The sequence below is a fragment of the Camelus dromedarius genome, chromosome 21, assembly GCF_036321535.1.
Source record: "Camelus dromedarius isolate mCamDro1 chromosome 21, mCamDro1.pat, whole genome shotgun sequence".
Taxonomy (NCBI): Eukaryota; Metazoa; Chordata; class Mammalia; order Artiodactyla; family Camelidae; genus Camelus; species Camelus dromedarius.
Window position 1 is genome coordinate 18,779,134 of NC_087456.1, and position 22,596 is coordinate 18,801,729.

Consider the following 22,596-nt stretch of genomic DNA (forward strand, 5'->3'; position numbering starts at 1 on the left):
TCAAAAAGTCCATGGTGTAATTCATTCTGAGTCTGAAGGCCTGAGAAATAGGGGAGCTGATGGTGTAAGTCTGAGTCCAAAGGCTCAAGAATCTGGGGGCCAATGGTGTAAATCCTGGTCTGAGTCTGAAGGCCCAAGAATCAGGAGCATGACTGTCCAAGGACAGAAGATGCATGTTTCAGCTCAAGCAAAGAGAACAAATTTGTCCTTCCTCCCCTTTTTGTTCTCTTCAGTCTCCCAACAGAATGAATGATGTGCACCCAAAACAGCAAGGGCAGTCTTCTTTACCAAGTCTACTAATTCAAGTGCTAGATTCTGGAGACACACTCACAGACACACTCAGAAATAGTTCTACCATCCAACTGGGCATCCCTTAAGCCCAATCAAGTTGACACATAAAATTAACCATCACACTCAATAAAGTAGTCTTGAGAAAATATTTCCTTAACATGAAATATGTGTTGCATATTCAGTTTCTTACTTAAAGAGGAGCACAATCAGCATTTCCGCTAAAGTCAGGAACAAGAAAAGAATATCCGTATTTGTCTTTATTGTTTAGTATTAACTAGAAGCTTTAGCCAACACAATTAGACAAGTAATAACAGAGGCATAAATATTGGGTACAAAATGGTAGAATGTAGAAAAGATAGAAGAAAGGAGAACCATCTCTATTTGCACATATGAAGTCAGAAATATCTAGAAAACAAAAAAATCAATGGAAAAATTATTGCAAAGAAAAAGTTTAATAAGGTTGCAGGAAATAAAGTTAATACACAAAAATCAAAAGCCTTCAATTATACAAATAATGACCAGTTAGGTGATGTAGTGGAAGATAAGACCCACTTACAATAGCAACAAAAAGGCTTACATTTGTAGACATAAATATAACCAAAAAAATACAAATGCCACATTAGGAAAACCTGAAAGATACGAAAATAGACTTGAACAAATGGAAAGACATGCCATGTTTTTGAATAGGAAGACTTGAAATCATGAAGACGTCTAGTAATCCTAAATTAACTTGTAAACTTAACACAAACAGTCAAAATATCAACAAATCTTTTCTGGGGCTAGACAAGTGAATTTAATGTTCATATGAAAAAATAAAAATGCTGATTAAGGAGAGTAAGGAGATGAGTTTGACTTTATTTGATACTAAAACATATTACAGGTAAGAGATTAGGAGTTTGGGATTAATAGATACACATATATAAAGCAGATAAACAACAAGGACCTATATATAGCACACACAGGGAGCTATATTTCAATTTCTTGTAATGGAAAAGAATCTGGAAAAAATACATATGTGTATTATATGTATAACTGAATCTCTTTTGTTGTACATACACATGAAATTAACATTGTAAATCAACTACATTTCAATAAAAAATAAGAATTAAAACCAAAAAATATTATAAATCCTTTACAATTAAATAAAAGAGTATGGCAAAACAGACCAATGAAATAGAACAGAAAATCCAGAAATTGTCCCAAGTGATGTGGAAAGTTAATAAATACATGATATAGATGACATCTCTAGTGAATAGGAAAAGATAAACTCAACAACTGGGTACCCACTTGAAAAAATATAAAATTACATCTGTACTCCAGGTTGTATACCAAGATAAAGTCTATATGCAACAGAAATCTAAGTGTAAAACATAAAATCTTATAAGTATTAAAATACATATGGGTGAATTCATTTATGAACTTGGAATGCAGAAAATGACTCAAAACAAAATCCAGAAGTAAAAGGAGTGACACATTCATCCACATAAATTTTTTCAAGCTAAAAAAATCATTAAAAATCAAAAGATAAATGACAACTGGAGAAAATGTTATATTTTGGCTAATATCCCTAATATGTAAAAGTGGTACCTCTTTAAAAATATCTCATTAACCAGAAATCTCCATTCTTTGCTCATAGGGAAAAAAGGAACTTGGTATGCTATTATTTTAAAATTTAATCTTTTCAGTTTTAAAAAGCATATTATTTTGAAATTAATTTTAGAGTTACAGAAATGCAAAAATAGTATAGAGTGTTCCTGTGTATCCCTCAACCAGCTTCTCCTAATGGTCACATCTTATATAACCATAGTACAATGATCAGAATCAAGAAATTAACATTTATTTAAAACCATGAACTAAACTGTAGATCTGACTGATTTTCACTGGGTTTTCCACTTATCTCCCTTCTCTGTTCCAGGATCCAGTGCAGAATCAATCCTGTGTTACATTTAGTTACAGTATCTTTAAGTCCTCCAATCTGTGTTAGTTCCTCAATCTTTCTGTCTTTCATGACCTTGATACTTGCGAAAAGCCCAGCTCAGTGATTTTGTAGAACGTCCCTCAGTTTGGGTTTGACAGATGTTTTCTCATGCATAGCTGAGGTAATGCATTTTAGGCGAGAATACCATAGAAGTGATTTGTATTCTTCTCAGAGCATCACATCAGGGGATACTTGATGTTGATATGTCTTGTTGCTGATGTTAACCTTGCTCTCTTGGTTAAGCTAGTGTCTGCCAGGTTTCCCCCATAAAAAGAAATTATTATTTTTCCCTTTGTAATGGGTAAATGTCTTGGGAGATACTTCACTACTGTGCAAACATCCTATTTCTCCTCAAACGTTGCCCACTAATTTTAGCATCCATTGGTTGATCTTACTGGAAACAATGATTTACTGTAGTGTTTGTCAAATGCTGTTTCAGTGTTGTTTCTTAAATAGAGAATTCCAGGACAGTGAGCTTTTTGTTTATTTGTTTGTTTTGTTTGGGCAGTGAGCAGCCATTTGGCCACGTTGAATTTGGAATTACTTAGACTTTTGCAACAATGAAGTATTTTAGTCAATTAATTTAGCAAACATTTATTAAATCCTTGTTATAACCAAAATATCTGTGAGAAATACGAAAAAGGCATAGTGATTCTGGTCTGCATCTAAGTCTTTTTCTCTTTCACTACTTTTCATCCCAAATTACTCTAACCACCATGATTTGTTCTGAGAAGATGTTATTGCAAGAGTGCTGAGAGACAGAGGCTCAGGAGTCAGAGGATGGGGACTAGCTTCTGGTTCTGCTCCATCCTAGTTATGTTCCAAAGGGTGGGTCAAATGACTTTTCCAAGTTCCAGTTTCCTTATTTTTGAAATGGGGATTATAATATGGATTGATGTGACAATTAAATGGGTGAATTTATAGAAAACTATTCATTCATTATTCAACAAATATTTATGGAGTCCTCAATAGGTGTAAGCTCCTTTTCGGTGTTGGAACACAGCAGTGAAAGGCCTCTGTCCTTATGGAGCTTGTATTTTAGAAGGAACAGACAGGCAATATACAGGTAAACATACACAATTTCAGATGGCAGTAAGTGCTATAAAGTAAATAAAACAGGATGTGGTCATAAAATGTGCTATAAAGAAAATAAAATAGGGTGATGTATTAGAGAATGATGGCTGGTTAGGTGGAATTAAACAGTTTAAGCATTCTGGTTGGGGAAGGTTTCTCTGGAGATAATTTTTGAGTTAAGATCTTTAGGATTAGGGGCCAGCTGTGTCATGAACTGGAGGAGAGCAGCTATAAAGGCGCTATGAAAGGAAGAGGTTTCGTGTGTCAGAGAAGAGCAAAAAGGACTGTGTAGCTGGGAGGAGAGTGGTATAAGGTCAAGTCAGAAAGGTCAGCAGGGGCCAAGTTATGTAGAGCCTTATAGGTCATGCAGAGGAGTTTAGATGATCAGTGCAGTTGGGAGCCCCTGAAGGGTTTTAAGAAGGGGAATTATATGCTATGATTTTCACTTTTGAAGGATTGTTCTGGCTGCTGGGAGGAGAATGGGTTGAGGTGGTTGGTCATAGCAGAAGCAGAATGACTACAGTGAGGACTGTTGCAGTGGTCCAGGCCAGAAGGAACGGTGGGCAGAGAGAAAGGTGGTGGTAGGAGGCATATCATCATAATTATTATTATTGTTTTGGGCCGAATTGCATTCCCCTCGAAGTCCTGGCTCTAATGCCTAGTACCTCAGAATATAATTATTTGAGGCTAAGGTCTTTAAAGAGATGATTAAATTAACACGAGTGCCTCAGGGCCGGCCCTAATCTAATCTGGTTTATGGCCTTAACTAGAAGAGAAAATTTGGACACACAGAGAGACACCAGAGATGCATTCATGCAGAGGAAAGACCATGTGAGGACACAGCAAGAGGGGAGCCATGTGCAAGCCAAGGAGAGGGGCCTCAGAGGAAACTCAACCTGCCAGCACCTTGATCTTGGATTTGTAGCCTCCAGAAAATAAAACCTAGTCTGTGGTGTTTTGTTATGGCAGCCCTAGCAAGCTAGTTCAGTTATGATGATGATGATAATGATGGCGGTGGTGATTTCTTCATAGTATTTATCACTGCCTGAAATTATCTCCTGCGTGTGTGTGTGTGTACTTTCTCCCACCTGATTGTGAGTTCCATGATCAGAGCAGAGACCTCGTCTGTCTAATTCTTGACAGTAACTACACTGCTTAGGGCAGTGCCCGGGCCACAGCAAATGAAAAGTAAAGCTGTCATTAAATTACTTATTTATTATATCTCTCTATGTAATATCCAACATTTTATAGAACCTTTTTCTCTGTGATACACAGGAGATCCAGAGTTCCTCATTTGAAGGCTGCAAACTAGCACATGGGGATATATAAGAAATAATACTGTAACAAGTTAGAACCAAAAGGTTTTCAGAAAGCATATTTTAGCAGTATAAAAGTGATTCTTACTTGATTACAGGGACCTTTGGAAAAAGAGGCTCTCTTTTTTGAATGGAGTAGTTCTGTTGAATAAGATTAGCTATTATTTCAGCTTCATTTCCTGGCTTTTGCAAAAATAAGGTTAGTCTGTGAAAAATGCCTTCCACAAGGGCAGCGTCTTCATTTTGCTTTCTGTTGTACCTGGCACATAGTAGTGTTTAATACATATTTATTAAATAAAATCATTTTCAAATCCTGCTGTGTTCCTTCTTAGAAACTTTTGTACTGCTCTAAACCTTCTCTCATACACAGCCAAGTGTCACCTGTTTCATAGAGGAGGTACAATGTTTTGCCTGTTCTTCCCTCCATTAGAATTACCATTGTCCTGAACTTTGTGATCTTTTTGACCTTAGACTGCCCTTAGACTGAAGACTCACAACCCAGCTCAATGCTACTGGCTCCACCTTGTGTCAGGAACATGATACTGCATCCACTGAATGCCAGCTTACCAAGAACCAGGCTGGTCCTGGCCAAATGTTTTAAGTGGTCCGATGGCTGCATACAAATTAAATGATGATGCCACTATTGGACAACTTTATTGTGACTCATTTGTTATGATATGATTTTGCCTCCATGTCTACTACTCTGTATATGGTGCAGGTACAGAGACAAATTCTTAGTATTAGCCATAATACTCCTTTTGGAGTTACTTTGTAGTCCTAACAACGTAAGGGAAAATCTACTCTGACAAAAGAAATCTCTCTGCAGATTTTAAGGACTTTAAATCAAACAGTTGGTTTTAATTTTATCTGGAAGTACTACCAAAATTGAGGTGTTGGTAATTTTTTAAAAATCCCATGACATTGATTTAAAAGGAAGAAAGAAATTTCCAAAGGAAGAAAGATTAAAAAATTTTTTTTCACTGAAGTTGTATTCGATTTCTGCTTTGTGTATGTATTATAACACTAAATGAGTTAGTCCTAAGCATGCTGCTTGTATAGGAGATGCACCTGTCTAGAGATGCAGGGCAGAAGTCACTTGACCTGTCTGAATGAAGTCACTGGGGCTCACTGGATCAGTGGTGTGCTGGAGCGAAATCATGGTGACTTGTAGCAGCTCACAAGAGCTGATGGGCAAGTTTTTAGGAAATTTGCAAGCCACTATTAAACCTAATTTATATAAAAATAAATTTTACAAACTTACAAGTAAATTATATCAAAAACAAATATGCTCGCTTGGGCAGCACTTATACTAAAATTGGAATGGTGCAGAGAAATTATGGCCCCCGCACAAGGGTGATACATGAACTCAGGTAACGTTCTATACTTTTTCAGGTGGTTCTGTATAAAATGCAAAATAAATATTTTTATTAATAGTGGAAAAATAACAAAGGTAATAAATACTGAAAACTTACCACTTTCTAAATTATTATGGTTTAGTCTTATTTATGCTCTGGAGATGATTTTTGTCCCCTGTATGGTGAGTGTACCATGTGGTGATGGCGCATTTGTGCATCTCTTCCCAACTCTGCCTTGAGTAACGTTAGATTGGTGCCTTGAAATGGGCTGTGGTGGGGATATTTGCACAGTGGCTCCTCTGAGCGCTTCCTGGGTCACTGTGTCTTCCAGCCAGGACACTCTTCTTAACAGGAGCTCTTCACTTCTTTGGTTTGATTTTACTCTACTTACAAGCTAGTAAGTTAGCCTGTTACTGTCTCATGGATGTTGGCGCAGATGTGAGACTCCTGGGTCAGCAACAAAGGACCTTATTTAAATACGGTTAAAAATTTCTCAGAGTGGCTCAAGGGGGAATTATGTTGCTGACACAACACAATGTAATTCTAATTTTCTCTTTAGGTGTATTTCTTCTCAGTCTGACTCATTGTGGCACCTATTCCCTAGAGAAGTCTTACCCAAAAGGAGTATTACACATACAGTTAAACATTTTCTAGTAACCGTATTTTTAAAAAGTAAAAGATAAACAGGTAAAATTAATTTTAACAATATGTTTTATTTAACCCAATATATCTGAAATATTATGATTTCAACATGTAATCAATTTTAGAATTATTAATGAGATATTTTACACTTTTTTCATACTAAGTTTTTGAAACCTGTGTGTTTTTCACTTACAGCCCATTTCAATCTAGACTAGTCACATTTCCAGTGCTCCATAGCCAGATAGAGGTAGTGGCTGCTATATTGCACAGCACAGGCCTGAAATTTCTCTTTTTTCCCCCATCTCACCACCTCCCTGAAATTTCTAACCTGCAAGGGCTTTCAGTCTCTTCCCCTCCTCCCTTTCTGACCTTCCCTTTGTTTCTGTGAGGTAAGGCAGTCTTTATTCTTGTTCTTCTGAGCCTAGAGTTGAAGCACTTCTCTGATTTGCATAACAGAAGGCCTGGAAGGTTACAGAGGAGAAAAATCTGTGAATACTTGCCAAATCATATTTTTTGTCCCTGCCTCATTAACTCTTTGTTCTAATGTATGCAATAGCCAGTCTAGTTACATTAATGTATTACTACATTGATGTTAGCCAGTTTCATGGGTCATCTTTAGAGGCTTCTTGAAAGTATAATCTCTTAAAATGTTTTTAGTTTCTAGTAACAGCACCATGTTCAGATCCTGCCCCAGTGAGGGATATGGGCATGAAACACAGTGCAGATGTGTGGACACTAAGGTGCTCAGGGAGGTATGAAATAGAACTGACATGAGGACATTACGTGTTTAGTGGGCCTTCAGATCAATCAGTGAACGTTAAGAATTCTATCTGCCTTAGTTATGGACTTTAGGTTTTCCTCTTAAGTTGATACTCATCCTGCAGCCTCCTTAAGTGAAGAACTTAAGAATCCTTATTTAAAATGATTTCTCAGTAAAATAGGGAGTAAATACAACACCACCAATAATATCTAGAATGGTGTAAAAAAAAGTTAAATGTTCTATTTAAGTGAATATTTGTGAAATTAGCATTCAAAATATTACAAATTTTTAATCATTTTAAGTGGAAATATTTAATTATCTATTACCAATCCTTGTCTTAGTATCCAGAGAGTACTGAATATCATTTATACTTTTTTTAGGTTATTTGTTGAATTGAATTACATTACTAAGTTGCATTACATTACATATTTATTGAGTGGCTACTCGGCCAAGAGCTGTGCTTGGCAGAGATCATATTATTTGACCTTTAGAGTGCTTCCAGCCCAGTTCTAAGTGTTTCAAGGAAGACACTGTGTTTTACCTACCAGGTAGGCTCATGCACACGGAGGTTAACCTGCCCAATCTAGCAAGTTGGAGGGCTGGGATTTGAACCCTAGCAGTCTGACACTAGAAGTCCGACTTTTAGGTACTCTGCCACTAATGTAGACTCCATAAGCCTATAAGGTGGACTTTACCATCCACATTTTACAGATGTGGAAACTGAAAAACTCAAAAGAGTTAACTAGCACTTAAAATCAGTAAGTGGATGGCATTTCTTTTTCTTACTCCCCCTCATTTCTTTTCCTTTTTTAGAACTTTTTGATTTTGGCCCAGGCAAGTCTTGCACTTGCCAGTCAGTGCAAACACTTCTTTCTTCTCTCTTTGGTTCACTTCTCTGCCTTTTCCTTTCCTCAGAAAGTATCTTCCATCCTCATGAGGCAATACTTATTGAGTGACTTTGTTTGCTATGCTGCACCTGCTCTGAAATAGTTTAGAGAAACATAGCATTTGCCTTTTCAGAGTTTATATTCTAAAACTATTGACTGCTTTTCTCCCCAGAGAGATCGGGACAATTATCAGGTCATTAGGATGCTGCCCTAGTGAAGGAGAGCTACACGATCTGATTGCAGAGGTAAGTAGGGCTAAGAAAGTTTCATTCAGCAGACTCTTTGTTTAGCTCCAGCTTCTTGTAATTAAAAAAGAAATCCTTACCAAAAACAAAAAATGCCTTAAACTACTAAATGTGCTCAGTGAAGACATTAGGACAGCTATGCGAATTAGCCAATCAACAGGATCTGCAAGGATTAATATCAGATCTTTAAGAAATGGCTGTGACCAAGTAATGTAATGGATCAAGGAAGAACTTCACTTTAGATGTATAATCTTTATAATTAGTTGAAGAAAGGCCGTAGACACGGGACTGACTGACAAATAAGGATTTTTAAGTTCTTCACTTAAGGAGGCTGCAAAATGAGTATCAATTTAAGAGAATGCAGAAAGAGCATTGTGCAGAAAGAATATTGACAGATGAAAAGTAACTGATAAAACAGCTACATAAAATATCAGCAAAGTTATAAAGATATAAACCACACCATCAACTACTTCGACCTAACTGGTATTTGTAGAACACCACATCCAACAACCACAAAATACATGTTCTTTCCAAGTGTACATGGAATGTTCAGTAAGAGATTAAGTGCTGGGCTTTAAAACAAGTCTCAATAGATTTTTTAAAATTGAAATTATACAGGATATATTCTCTGATAAAAAAAAATGAATTAAATTAGAGATCAATTGAGAATAAGATCACTAGGAAATCTTCAAATACTTGAAATTAAGAAAATACTTCTAAATAATTCATGAATTGAAGAAGAAATCACAGGGGGAATCAGAAAATATTTTACCCTGAATGTTAATAAAGATACATGTGAAACTGTATGGAATGCAGGTAAAGCAGCATTTAGAGAAAAATTTACTATTTTAAATGTTTATATTAGGAAAGGCAAAAGATCTAAAATTAATTACCTAAATTCTCATATTAAGAAGCTAGAAAAAGAAGAGCAACATAAACCCAATATAAATAGAAGGAAGAAAATTATAAAGAGCAGAAATCAGCAAAATAGAAAATGGACAGTAAAACCAAAATACTGGTCTAAAACCAAAATACTGGTCTTTTCAAATATAAATGGTAAACTTCTAGCTAAGGAGATCAACACAAATTACCAATATCAAGATTAAAGGAGGGGTTATCATTATCCTTCAGACATTTTAAAAGGATAATAAAGAAACATTATGAACAATACTATACCAATAAATCTGGCAACTTAGATGAAATGGATAAATTCCCCGAGAGAAGGAAACTACCAAAACTGACCCAGGAAAAACTAGAGAATTTGAGTAGCCCCATATCAATTACCAAAATTAAATCTATAATTTAAAAATCTCCCACAAAGAAAACTAGAGATTCATATGACTTTGCTGGTTAATTTTCTCAAACATTTATGGAGGAAGTAGTACCAATTCTATACAAAAATCTTTCTGAAAATATAGGAAAGAACACTTTGCAAATCATTTTTTTTTTATTGAAGTATAGGTGATTTACAATGTTGTGTTTCTGGTGTACAGCAAAGTGATCTAGAATATATATATATATTCCTTTTCATTATAGTTTATTACAAGATTTTGAATATTGGTCCCTGTGCTATACAATAGGACCTTGTTGTTTATTTTATATATAGTAGTTTGTATCTGCTAATCCCAAACTTCTAATTTTTTTCTCCCCTACCCCTTTGGTAACCATAAATATGTTTTCAATGTCTGAATCTGTTTCTGTTTTGTAAAGAAGTTTATTTGTATCATTATTTTAGATTCCACATGTAAGTGATATCATATGATATTTGTCTTTCTCTGTCTGATTTCATTTAGTGTGATAATCTCTAGATCCATCCATGGTGCTGCAAATGGCATTATTTCATTCTTTTTTTATGGCTGAGTAGTATTCCATTGTGTATATATACCACAATCATCTTTATCCAGTCATCTGTTGATGGACATTTAGGTTGCTTCAATGTCTTAGCTATTGTACATAGTGCTGCTATGAACATTGGGGTGCACATATCTTTTCAAATTGGAGTTTTCTCTGGATATATGTCCAGGAGTGGGATTGCTAGATCATATGGTAACTCTAATTTTTAGGTGTTTTTTTTTTTTAACACCTTGATTGTGGTATAATTCCTGTACAGTAAACTATACATATTTCAGATGTACAATTTGATGAATTTGGATAGATGTCTATTTTTAGTTTTTTAAGGAATCTCCATGCTGGTCTCCATAGTGGCTGCACCAGTTTATATTCCCACCAACAATATAGGAGTGTTCCCTTTTCTCCACAGCCTCTCCAGCATTTATTATTTGTAAACTTTTTGATCATGGCCATGGTATGAGGTGATACTTCACTGTAGTTTTAAGTTGCATTTCTCTAGTAATGAGTGATACTGAGCATCTTTTCATGTGCCTAATGTACATCTGTATGTCTTCATTGGAGAAATGTCTGTTTGAGTCTTCTGCCCATTTTTTGATTGGGTTGGTATTTTTGTTGTTGTTATTGAGTTGTATGAGCTGTTCGTATATTCTGAAAACTAAGCGCTTGTCAGTTGCATCATTTGCAAATATTTTCTCCCATTCCATAGGTTGTCTTTTCATTTTGTTTATAGTTTCCATTGCTGGCAAAAGCTTATAAGTTAAATTACAAGCCTTATAAGTCCCATTTTGTTTATTTTTGCCTTTTTTCTATTGTCTTTCTATTGTAGACTGACCTAGAAGAACATTGCTACAATTCATGTCAGAGAATAGTTTCCCTATGTTCTCTTCTAGATTTATAGTATCCTGTCTTATGTTTAAGCCTTTAAGCCATTTTGAGTTTATTTTTGTGTATGGTGTGAAGGAGTGTTCTAACTTCACTGATCTACGTGCAGCTTTCCAGTTTTCCCAGCACAACTTGCTGAAGAGGCTATCTTTTCTCCATTGTATATTCTTGCCTCCTTTGCTGAAGATCAATTGACCATAGGTGTGTGGATTCCAACTCATTTTTTGAGGCTAGTATTACTCTGATACTGAAATAAGACAATTATATTACAAAGAAAAGAAACTATGGATCTTGTTAACGTAGATGTGGAAAATCCTTAATAAAATTTTACCAAATCCCTTTCAACAATATGTTAAAAAGGATAATATATCATGAGCAAATGGGGTTTATCCCAGGAATTTAAGGTTGGCTTTATATCAATCAATAGTACTTTACTGTATTAACAGAACAAAGGAGATAAACCTTATGATCATTTCAATAAATGTAGAAAAAGCATTGAAAAAAGTAAATACTCACTAAAGATTAAAATATCCAACAAACTAAGAATAAAAGGAAACTTCTCAACTTGACTAAGTGTATCTACAAAAAACCTAAGGCTAACATCTTACTCCATGGTGAAAGCTCAGTGCTTTCTACCTGAAATCATGAATGCCTGTGTTTATCACTCCTATTCATCATTGTATTCGAAGTCCTAGCCAGTGCAGTGAGGCAAGAAACAATAATAAAAGATACACTGTCTGGAAAAGAAAAAGTAAAACTCTCTGTATGTTAAACAACATGATTGTTCATGTAGAAAATCGTAAGAAATTTACCAAAAAGCTATTAGAACCAGTACATGAATTTAGCCTGGTCATAGGCTATAAGGTCAACATACAAAATTAATTGTATTTCTATAAACTAGAAATTAACAATTAGAAAAATGAAATTGAGTAAACAGTTCTATATACAGTAGCATAAAAAGTGAACTAATGAATAAATTTAACAAAAGATAAGTGATACATACTTTAAAAATAGCAAACATTGTATAGGGAAATTAAGATCTAAATAAAAGGTAGATATACATGTTTGTGAATTGGAAAGCTCAATATTTTTAAGATGGCACTTTTTCTCAGATTGATCTATAGATTCAATACATTTTCAACCAAATCATAGCAAGCTTTTTTGAAGAAATTTACAAGCTGATTCTAAAATTTGAATGGAAAAGTAAAGGACCTAGAACAAATGAAATAATTTTGACAAGAACGGGCAAAGTTGGCTTTATACCACCTGATTGCAAGATTTACTATGAAGCTGCAATGATCAAGACAGTGTGATATTTGTGTACAGATACATGTATAGATCAATGAAATGGTCTAGAGAATCCAGAAGTAGAACCACACTTACATCTTTGACAAAAGTGCCAAGGTAGTTCAATGAAGAAAGGATAATCATTTCAGTAAATAATGTTGGAGCAAAGGGGCATCTGAATAGAAAGAAAACAAACTTCAACACTCTTACTCCATACACAGAAGTTAACTTGAAATGGGTCATAGAGCTGAAAATGAGAACTAAAACTATAAAACTTCTAGGAGAAAACATAGAGAAGACTAGGACATTCAGTTAGCAAAGATTTCTTAGATCAGACACAAAAAAGTGTGAACCATAAAGGAAAAACAGTGATTAATTTCATCAGAATTAAAAATTTTTGCCCTTCAAGTGACAGAGTAAAAAAACAAAACAAAAAAGTACAAGTCACAGATTGGGGGAAAATATTTAAAAAGTAATTTATCTGATATTGTATCCAGAATATATGAATGTCTGTTTCAACTAATATTAAGAAAGCAATCAACCTAATTTTTAAAATAGCCAAAGATTGAAGTAGACATTTCATAAAAGATAATGTATGAATGGCCAGTAAGCACATAAAAGATAATGAACATCTCTAGTTGTTGGGGACAATGAGATGCCACTACACATCCACATTCTAGGCTAAAATTTGAAAGTATGAACATGTTAAATGCTGGCAAACTTAAACTCTTACACATTGCTGGTAGAAATACAAAATGTTACAATCACTTTGGAAAACAGCTTGTCAGTGTCTTAAATAATATACACTTATTATACAACCTAGCAATCCCAACTGTAATTATTTACCCCAGAAAAATGAAAATACATGTCCACACAAAGACTTACAAACAAATGTTCATGATAGCACTAATCATAGTAGCCAAAAAACTGAAAACAACTTAAACGTCCATCAACTGGGGAATGGATAAATAAAAAGTACTATGGACGACTGCTTTACTCAGCAATAAAAAGGTACAAAATAGTGATACACACACAACAGGGATAAACCTCAACAAGAGTATGTTTAGTGAAGGAAGTCAAGCAAAAGACTGTATTGTGTGATTTCACGTACGTGAAATTGTAGGAAAGGCAAAACTCTGGTGTCAGAATGACTAGTTGTTGCCAGGAGTTAGAGGAGAGAATGCATCTAAGTGCAAAGGAGTTAACTTTATAATCAAAGACATCTTCTGTATCTTGATTGTGGTAGGGGTGGTGATGATCTGATGATAATATTGCCAAAACTAATTCAAACCAACACTTTGAAATGAGTAAACTTTATTGCATGTAAATTATACCTCAGTAACACAGGTAGAAAACATAAGAAAGGAATATTATGAACGACTTTTTGCTACTTCTTCAGTCAGTGGGTTCTGGGTATGAAAAGTAACTGAGGTTTAGGAATTAAGCAGAGGTCATGACTTTTGAGGGGGGTGACCATCCTTAGTCCTCTGTTCCTCCATTCTTGCCTTATTTTGATTTTTTTAAACTTTTTTATTGAGTTATAGTCATTTTACAATGTTGTGTCAAATTCCAGTGTAGAGCACAATTTTTCAGTTATATGGGAACATACATATTTTCATTGTAACATTTTTTTTTTGCTGTCCTATTTTGATTTTAGTTGTTAAACAGAATCCTTATTAGCTACTGGTCTGTTTTGCCCCTAAGCATATCATGTACTCTGTTTATCTCTGTAATTTCTCTTGCCTCCCTCTTTAACCTTACTGGTCATTATATGTGGCCTCTTAGATTCTGTGCTTAAACAGCTCTGCCTGACTCCTATTACTTGGGCATAAGGGTGGTTCCATGGTTATTAATAAGTCCAAATCCTTGTGTGCCTGTTCTAGTCAGCCATGGCTCGCAGAGGAGGACCATCACAGAACTCCTTAGTGATGCCACTACCTTTCTCATAGCACATTCTTGATGTCCTTGGTGAGCAGTGCATCCTCTGAGCCTGCCCGTGGGACATAATCCTCTAGTTGGTGTTTTGATTCATAATCTGTCCATTCCAGCCCTCCCCTTTTATCAGTTTGGCTTTTTCACTCCACTCAGTGCTGATTATTACTTGTTCCAGGTATCTAACAACCACCATAGCAGCAAGTGTGCCCCATCTTCTGTTGTCTTTGCCAAGGTATTTGATTCTGCGTCCTGAGAAAGTACCCAAAGTCAATGATTTTTTGCATATTCTGTCACATAATGCAGCCTCCTTCATCCAGCACTCTGACCAGTCTCAGGGTCCCTCCCCTTGCACCTTCTCGTTCATGCTGGCTAATTCCTTTTGCTGTTTCAGAATAGAGTCTCTTTCCCCCCTTATCAGACCAGCACTTCCCCAGCCAGGTTATTCTAGAATTTAACCCAAGTGTTCAGTTTCCTTGCTAGGCGAGGAGGTGAGGGCAGTTCCTGGGGGGGCACTGTTGCTGTGTTGTCAGGGAGAGTGTTCTGCGGGACAGCACAGGAGCTGTGTCCTGCTAGGTATGGGTGCGTCCAGCCCACAGTGTCCAGAGCATCTGACCAGCCAGTGCCCTCAGGGACCCCACCTGAGTGCCTCCACCCCGTGCTTCAGTGTGCTGGGTTGTTGCACTTAAATACTCGGCTGTGCAGTCAGTCCTGATGTTCATAGCTTCTATCTGAAGAATGTCAAACTATGTCCTACAGACCAGGTCCTCCCCACAGCCTGTTTTTTACTGCCTGTGAGCTAAGGATGGTTTTTACATTTTTAAAGGGTTATAAAAATAAAGAAGAATGTACAATGAAGATTTTATATGCCCTTCAGAGCCTAAAATATTTACTACCTCAGCCTTTATAGAATTTTGTCACGCCAGTTTTACATGTTACCTAAGCGAGTCTGCTCTTTTACTGAAGTTGATAGGGGCTTCTTTGTAAGCTATCAAAGAGGCCCTCTGGCTCCCACATCTGGTGCTGCTTGACAACAGGCCCTCAGTTTCTCATGATTCCTCTTCAGGGCATCAACACCACTTAAAGCCAAATTTGCTGCTTTGTAGGCATTACTTCCCCCCACCCCTCATCTTTCAAATGCTTGAATCATAGCACCTGCAAGGGCATTCCTTTTCACTAGGATTTTCCCAGATCACCTCCAGTTAAATCTTTAGCAGGGGACTGCCAGAGACTATCTGTGTCCCAAATACTGCTTAGCACGAGCATCCTTTTTGCCTCCTTGACAGGGAGTGAACCTGTCTCAGAACTCCATCTTACTACCTGTTGTCTCAGATCACTCCTGACACCACTTGTGATATGCTTTGGGTACTCTGAGAAGCAAACACTAGGCATTAGATGTTGAAGAGATTTATTGGGGAAAACACCTGTGAAGGGAAATCAGTCGGGAGGCTTGGAGAGCCATCAGAATGCAACACCGGTTTGACCCCTGTCAAAGAGTGAGAGGAAGAAAGGAAGGAAGGAAGGTTGGGTGGGAAAAGCCTTGGACTGCAGCACTTCTAGAAGGAAAGGCAGTGGGGAGGTCTCACTCCAGATCTGCCCATCGGAGGAGCCCCCTTCTTGGAATGGGACTTACTTAGTATCCCTTCCACACTCTGATACTGGCTGGGAGCAGCCCATGAGAAGTGTGGCTTGGCTCGAACACAGTGGTTAGGGTCATCATTCAGTTATGGTTACTGCAGCCGGGGATCGAAGAGGCACATTTTCATAGCTGCCATCACTGTCATCAGAAAAGCTGTAATGTGAACCGTGTTAAATGTCCAGTAGAATGCATCAAAGAGACTTGGCTGCTTCGCGTTTTCTGTCTCTAAGCTCGTCAGGGCCTATGTCTAACTTTGAGGATTATATCAAAGAAGAAAACTACTTAGGGATGAAATGAAGGTCCTCGTCAGGTCCAAGCAGTGGGTCATGGAAGAGTGAGGAGAAACTTTGCCAGTAAGATAGGTCAGTGATAGGTCAGAACTGGGCCAGGCTTATCCTAGAATTCAGTCCTTGGGTAAAAAGATGATACAGTGGCAGGGGAGATCGTGCTAATGTAGTCCTCAACATATCTATCTCTGCAGTCAAACAGCCTTGGTGTAGAACCGGTGACCTCTGTCTGGTGCACAGCTGTCATTCTGGGATCTCTGTGATATTCCTGGGAACCTTTGTTTTCCCTCTTCTGAGTTAGATTTCTTTGTGTCCCAAGTTTTCCTGCTTCCGGTTCCTTTAGGATTTTGGCACATTATTCAGTGGCTTCCTGAAAAAGAGTGCCTTGGAGGTAAAATGTTTGAGACCTTGGATGTCTGAAGTTAACTATGGTAGTCTTTGGCTGGGTAGAGAATTCTACATTCAAGTCTTTAAGAATTTTGAAGATATCTCTCCTTGTTATTTCGCTCTGGGTATGCTACTGAGATAGTGCAGTTCCATTCTGATTTCCATCCTTTGTATGTAAACTCTCCCTCCCCCGCCCCCTGCTCTCTGGAAGTCTGGAGAATCTTCTTTTGTCTTCAGTGTTTGAAATGTCACAGTGATTTACCTTGGTGTGGATCCATTTTCATCAAAGTGTTAGGTACTTAGTGAGACTTTCAGATTGGCAGCTTACATCCTTTGGTTCCAAGAAATTTAATGATTTCTAACTGTCCACTCTTTTTCTTTGCTTTGTCTTTCAAGCACCACTTATTCATTGTATGCCTCCAGACTACTAGTTTTCTTATTTTTCACTCTTCTATTTTCCATCTCTGTTTTTTTGTTTTGGTTCTATTCTCTGGCAGATTTCTTAAACTTTCTCTTACGATGTATTTATCGAGTTTATCATTTATGTTCTGTTTTTAGTTTCTAGCTTGTTTTTGTTCTTTGTTTCTTTCTGAATAGCATCCTGTTCTTGTTTCCTACATCTAAAGATATTAATGATAGTTTGACATTTTCTTATCTTTGCATAATCCTATGTTGAATAAACCTTGAGTGTCAAGCTCATAACAAACACATGTGTGGAGCTTGTCAGCTTTAAACTACATCTTTGGGTAATGTGGGAATCACTAACATCAGAGTCTTTGAGAATTTTCTTTTGTGCGGGTTTGATTCCCCAGGAATGAGTCTTCCCATCTGCCTGGGAGACAGAAGCATCCAACTTCTGGTTTAGACACCTTCTGTTTATTCTCTGCAAAATAGAAATCTCTAGACTCTTGCAGAGATGGGGAGAGACAGTCACCCTATGGGAGAAACTGAGAGGTGATTTAATGCTTTAGTTTTCAAACAGCTTGCCCTAGAGCCCCTAATTTTAGTTCCTTTTCCCTTCACCTCAATTTCCAGAAGTAACTGGTGCTTGAGAATTTCTTACCCACTGCTGGCTTGGGGTTCAGTTTTTTGGGTCTAATAGATCATTGTCACTTATTCATCTGCTTTCCAGCTTCCAAACTTTTATTGTTCTTGAATCCTTTCTTTTTCTCCCTACCTCTCAGTAGGTTTATGATTATTTAAAAAATAATTCCTTTAGTGCAATTTTAATGAGGTTTGAAAGAGAAAGTGAAATTACATGCATATGTGCAATTTACTTTCTTAACCCATAATTCCACTGGTATTTGATAACCATTCAATAGAAAATAGCAGCAATAATCCAGAGAAAAGTAGCATACATCCAGATCATTAAATAATCTTTTGAAAGAGATCATTATGAAATGTTAGGACTAGAACACTGGACAATTGTAGCATGTATGATATAATACAAACTTTGGATTGTAGTAAGTAAGCACCTTTAAATATTAAGGGTAACTACAAAAAGAATACCCTAACTCTGAGGTTGCCAACTCACTTAGAAGAAAAATCCAAAGTACTTTTACTTTTTATAGCTTAAAAGACCCTAGGTGCCGCATGCTGATCATTTCCTACCATTGCTCTTGCTTACATACTGGTTTCCTTGCTGTTGTGGGTGATGTTAAATATACTTATAGTCATTCTTTGTTCTTGCTCTTACTTCTACTCTGGGATGCTCTATATCCAAGTACACACAGTACTTAGTGACCTTGTGTGTTAGATCTGGGCCAGAGTGAGTCTTCATGTGGCAAGAAAGGATCTTGGAGATGATGTTGGCATTCTAAACTGCCCCGTGTTTCATGTATGTCTGGTGAATCTGTTCCTGAAAGTTTGATACTAGGTAAGATCTCTGATTCTGGTAAGTCTGATTTGAGAATCCATCCCTTTGTGTTTTTTTCAGTAGTATTCAACACAGTCTAAAATTAATCTACTTATCTATCTGTCTGTCCTCTCTAAAACATAAGCTTCTTGAAGGCACAAGGTGTATCTGTTTTGTTCACCATTGCATCCTTAGCACCTAGAATGATCTGACATACTGGTTCAAGAACCTTCTCTACTGTTTCCTATAGGCCTGAGAATATTCTGGTTGTAATTATGTTTTTTACACTTTTCTCTTCTGCCTCTTATACTTAACATAGCTTAACACAATTATTAGACTCTACTTGCAGGACCTAGTACCAGAATAATAGCAAATGTGGAAATTTAGACTTCCAAAGAACTAAAGAGCTACTTGAGTGAAGAGTTTTATAATAGGTCTGATTCATGTGCTCAAAAATTCCAAGGTTACAGTAATAAAAGTTACTAAAAACTATTGTGAGCTGGTACTCATTCATTCAACAAATAGTAATTGAGCATTGGTACTGTGTGTCAGGTACCAAGGTTAGCGGCATAGGAAAACTGAAAAAGTCCCATCTTAATTTGGCTTAAGATAGTTTTGAATACTTTAACAATTGTGAACATCAAAATTTTAAGTACATGGACATTTAAGTATTTGAGATTGTATTTGGTTCTATTCATTTAGCTGAATGGAGAGACTCACCCACAAATAAATGTCCAGTAGTATTTTATATATCTGTGGTCAGTGATTTAATGTTAAATTAATACTGGTGAGAAGACTTTATGATGTCAAAGTGTGATAGATACTCCCCAGTAACCAGTTAAAATAATGTGATGCAATGTGATGATCCTGCTTAGTCATTTTCTACGTTTTTCATCTTGGATGAAAATATCATACCATACCTGACATACCACAAGCCTCCGAGATCCCAAATCACAGTTTCTCATTATTTTTAATTGGTTAAGTATCTTCAGAATTTTTTTCTCTTTGAAACTTTAGAAGTGGCTCTTTAGTTAGTGGAACGGGATCTGCATAATCCACATACTTGTGAAGTGTGGATTTCTGTCCGCCTAGACCTGATCTACACCATTCTCATCAGATGAGCCCCGAGATGTCACATCATTCAGAATCTGACTGTACCAAGCTTCTCAGAGATTGAGAAAGGGTAGGGGTAATTGTTTTTTATTTTGAAGTTCTTGGGGATGTGAAATATTTTTGTCTGTTATTTTTCCTACACATCCTTGAATTGCGGAAGGTGGGAGAATGGATTAGATCGGCTTTAATTTGTGTTAATGTTCAATGATGGAGTTAAAGAATTGTAGACCTGGAGGTACTTTGGCGATTCATGGCCACCAGCCATTACTTGTGAATGGAAAAAGGTATATTTGAAGGTTGGGGAGAGTTGAGGGGAATGTTTTATACAAAGACTACACTGAAAGTATTGCTTATTTGTAGTTGGAAGAAAAATAGCAAATGGTACTAAAGCAGTGATCAACAGCATGAAAATGACCCAGGGAAATCTGTAATTTAATATTTATAAATAAATATGTTTCATAACTTTATGTAGAACACAACCATGACAATAGACTAATAAGTTTTTATTTCAAAAATTTTATTGTATAAGTAATATTCACATTACAGAAAAATTTTAAATAAACATAAAAAATTCTTTCTGATAATCCATCACTTTTTAAATTTGAATGTTGACCAATGTTTTGTAACCATATCCCTGTATATTTCTGTCCTTTTTAAAAAACATTGAAATGTAGTTGATGTACAATATTATGTTAGTTTCAAGTGTACTACGTAATGATAAGACATTTGCATACATTGTGAAATGGTCACCATGATAGGTCTAATGACCATCTGTCCCTGCACAAAGTTACTACAATATAATTATAATAACCATATTCCATAATATTCCATAAATACCATATTCATTATGCTGTATATTACATCCCCATGGCTTATTTATTTTATAGTTGGACCTAAGGTTCAGAACTCTCACTCCTATGGGAGCACTTCTGCAATATAATTATTCTTGTTTCTGGGTTGCCTACTTGGCGATATGGGACTTGATTATAGTGTGAGTCTGCCTCACCTTCCCGTCTCATTGTGATTCCTTCTTTATGTTTTTAGCTGTAGAAGATCTTTTCTGGGTAGGTTCCAGCCTTTTTCATCAATGGTTGTTCTGCAGATAGTTTTCTATTTCTTCCTGATTCAGTCTTGGGAGATTGTATATTTCTAGGAATTTATCCATTTTTTTTCTAGATGGTCTATTTTATTGATGTGTAATTGGAATCTCTTATGAGCCTTTGTATTTCTGTGTTGTCAGTTGTAACTGCTTTTCATTTCTGATTTTCTTACTTTGGGCCTTCTCTTTTTTTCTTGATGAGTCTGGCGAAAGGTTTATTAATTTACTGTATCTTTTCAAAGAACCAGTTCCTAGTTTTATTTATCTTTTCTATTTTTTTTAGTCTCTGTTTCATTTATTTCTGCTCTGATCTTTATGGTTTATTTCCTTCTGCTAACTTTGTGTTTTGTTGTTCTTCTTTTTCTAGTTCCTCTAGGTGTAAGGTTAGATTGAGATTTTTCTTCTTTTCCTGAAAGTAGGCTTGTATTGATGTAAACTTCCCTCTTAGAACTGCTTTTGCCCATAGGTTTTGGATTGTTGTGTTTCCTTCTTCATTTGTCTCCAGGTATTTTTTGGTTTCCTCTGACTTCTTCAAGGAAATTGGTTGTCTAGTAGCATATGTTTAGCTTTCAAATGTTTGTGTTTTTTACAGTTTTTTTCTTGTGGTTGATATCTAGTCTCATATTGTTACGATTGGAAAAGATGCTTGATAGGATTTCAGTCTTCTTAAATTTATTGAGAACTGTTTTGTGGCCTGTCGTGTGATCTGTCTCGGAGAATGTTCCACGTGTGCTTGAAAGGAGTGTGTATTCTGCTGCTTTTGGATGGAGTGCTCTATATATATCAATTAAGTCCATTTGCTCTAATGTTTCATTTAAGGCCAGTGTTTCCTTATTGATTTTCTGTCTACATGATCTGTACATTGATGTAAGTGTGATGTTAGAGTCCCCTACTGTTACTGTGTTACTGTCGATTTCTCCCTTTATGTCCGTTAATATTTGCTTTATGTATTTAAGTGCTCCTATATTGGGTGCATATTTATTTACAGTTTTTACATCTTCTTGTTGGGTTGATCCTATCATTATGTAATGTCTTTCTTTGTCTCTTGTTACAATATCTTCATTTAGCCTAATTCTTTTTGTTTATTTCTATGTATTGGGTAGGTCAGTGTTACTTCCTGATCTTGGAGAAGTAGACTTATGTAGGACCCAGCAGCACACTCCCCTCTGGTCACCAGAGCTATATGCCCCCTATGTGGACTGCGTTTACCCTTCTGTAGTGGAAGGGCTGACTACTGTGGGCATGCTGATAGGCGTGGCTGGTCCCCAGCCCAGGTGGTGCCCTGCCTTGTACAGTGGCTATGGTCCTGGGAGGGTGGGGTAGACTTTCTTTGTGGTTGGCTGCACAGCCTGGTGAAGGGAGGCAACTGCTTTGGGTCCACAGGATGGCAAGACTGGGTCCACCTGCAGCTGTCTGTATGGCCACCTGCAGCTGTCTGTATGGCCTGGGTGGGCAGGGGCTGCTGCCAGCTGACTGGTGGGTAGATAAGCCCCCAGCACTAATATGCTAGGGGGAGGATTCCAGAATGATGCTTGCCAGTGCTGGTGTCATTGTGATGGAAGAAGCTCCCCAAAATGGCTACCACCAGTGTCTTCATCCCTGGGAGATGCAGTTGCCTTCTGCCTCTCTGGGAGTTTCTCCCAAGATTAGCAAGTGGGTCTGACACAGGCTCCTTTTACACTACTGCCTCTCTGCTAGGACTCAGAGCAAGTGAGA

At 36.8% G+C, this 22,596-nt stretch overlaps 1 protein-coding gene and 1 non-coding gene across 3 annotated transcripts in view; both read left to right on the top strand.

The window, feature by feature from the left end:
• Positions 1–22,596, top strand: part of EFCAB2 (EF-hand calcium binding domain 2) — a 67,452-nt gene that overhangs the window by 31,858 nt on the left and 12,998 nt on the right. For both annotated transcript variants that reach the window (XM_010992321.3, XM_031438498.2), the window contains exon 3: positions 8,476–8,548. In XM_010992321.3, the coding sequence (XP_010990623.1) occupies positions 8,476–8,548 (73 nt within the window). The remainder of the gene's footprint in view (positions 1–8,475; positions 8,549–22,596) is intronic.
• Positions 5,945–6,047, top strand: LOC116148735 (U6 spliceosomal RNA). Its single transcript, XR_004132301.1, has one exon. It is a non-coding gene; the product is annotated as a U6 spliceosomal RNA (small nuclear RNA).